Raw genomic sequence first — 1,178 nt, 5'->3', positions numbered from 1 at the left:
GCCAAACCGACCGAAATGAATGTTACTAATTTTACAAAAGTACCAATCGGTAACCATTACAAGTATGGGTTGTCTACACTGCATGCTTGGATTAGATGTTTTGAGTGTTTACTCCACATCGCATACCGTTTAACATTTAAATGCTGGCAAGTTCGCAAAGAAAACAAAGACGCCTTTTCTGCGAATAAAGTTAGGATTCAAAATGAGTTTAGGACAAGATTAGGCTTAATAGTGGACCAAGTAAAGACTGGATTTGGAACAACTAATGATGATATAATCAATTTAAAAAAACATTTTGTAGTCAAAAAGGACCAAAATGAAAGTAGCTGCCATTCCTAGAGGGTTTGCGTAAGAGAGATATAGGGAATCTTATTTGNAGCTAATTCAAATTTTTTCAATAATACTGCGATTAATATCGTGTGGAATGCGTATTAATATCGACGCGTTTAGAGAGCTCCTTATAAGGACAAGAACAATGTATTTGACTGAATACGAATGGTACTACATGCCTAGCAGCGTGCATAAAATATTGATGCATGGGTGTGAGGTTATTGAGTATTTCGATCTACCAATTGGTAAGAAAATCGATTTGTTGCTATTCGGCATTTTTTACTACTACGAATTTATTCCCACAGGCAATTTTTCAGAGGAAGCTCTGGAAGCTTTACATAAACACATACGTATCGTACGATATGATCATACACGTAAAACTGCTCGGGAGCATACAAACAGAGACTTGATGTCATACTTAACAATATCATCAGATCCTGAAGTAGTTTTTAAAAGGAGTGCTATCCCAAACAAAAATGCAGTTTATACAATGGACGAGCTGGAAGAGTATTTAGTCGATGCTGAAGAAACTTAAAAGTAATAAGTACCCTTCAGTCAACTCAATTAGTTTTATACTAATCAAATACTAGTCAGCCACACGGCCTCAACTAGTTCGAGTTCTGTAATTTTTCCATATAAGCAACTGGCCGCGGCGATGTCCTACGAGATGGCAATTGTCCTCTTCTGCATCAGCACTATACCAGTTGGCATACTAGTCAGCCTCTGCATCAGCAATATATCAGTTGACATACTAGTCAATATATACATCAATATCATACCATTTAAGATACAAGTTCGTATATACGTCATGATCATGGGCGTAGCCAGAACGAAATTTAGGGGGGGGG

General features: G+C 37.2%; 1 protein-coding gene across 1 annotated transcript; it reads left to right on the top strand.

Moving 5' to 3' along the window:
- The first annotated feature begins 398 nt into the window (after nt 1-398).
- Nucleotides 399-1,111, top strand: LOC108357411 (uncharacterized). Its single transcript, XM_017608490.1, has 2 exons — nt 399-575; nt 636-1,111. The coding sequence occupies exons 1-2, from the start codon at nt 425-427 to the stop codon at nt 863-865; spliced, it is 381 nt and encodes a 126-aa protein (XP_017463979.1). The 5' UTR covers nt 399-424; the 3' UTR covers nt 866-1,111.
- The last annotated feature ends 67 nt before the right edge of the window (nt 1,112-1,178 follow it).

Source organism: Rhagoletis zephyria, unplaced genomic scaffold (genome assembly GCF_001687245.7).
Source record: "Rhagoletis zephyria isolate East Lansing unplaced genomic scaffold, Rhagoletis_zephyria_1.1 Rzeph_scaffold_76759, whole genome shotgun sequence".
Lineage (NCBI taxonomy): Eukaryota > Metazoa > Arthropoda > Insecta > Diptera > Tephritidae > Rhagoletis > Rhagoletis zephyria.
The sequence above is the reverse complement of the archived record's forward strand: the minus strand, read 5'-3'. Positions and strand labels throughout refer to the sequence as shown.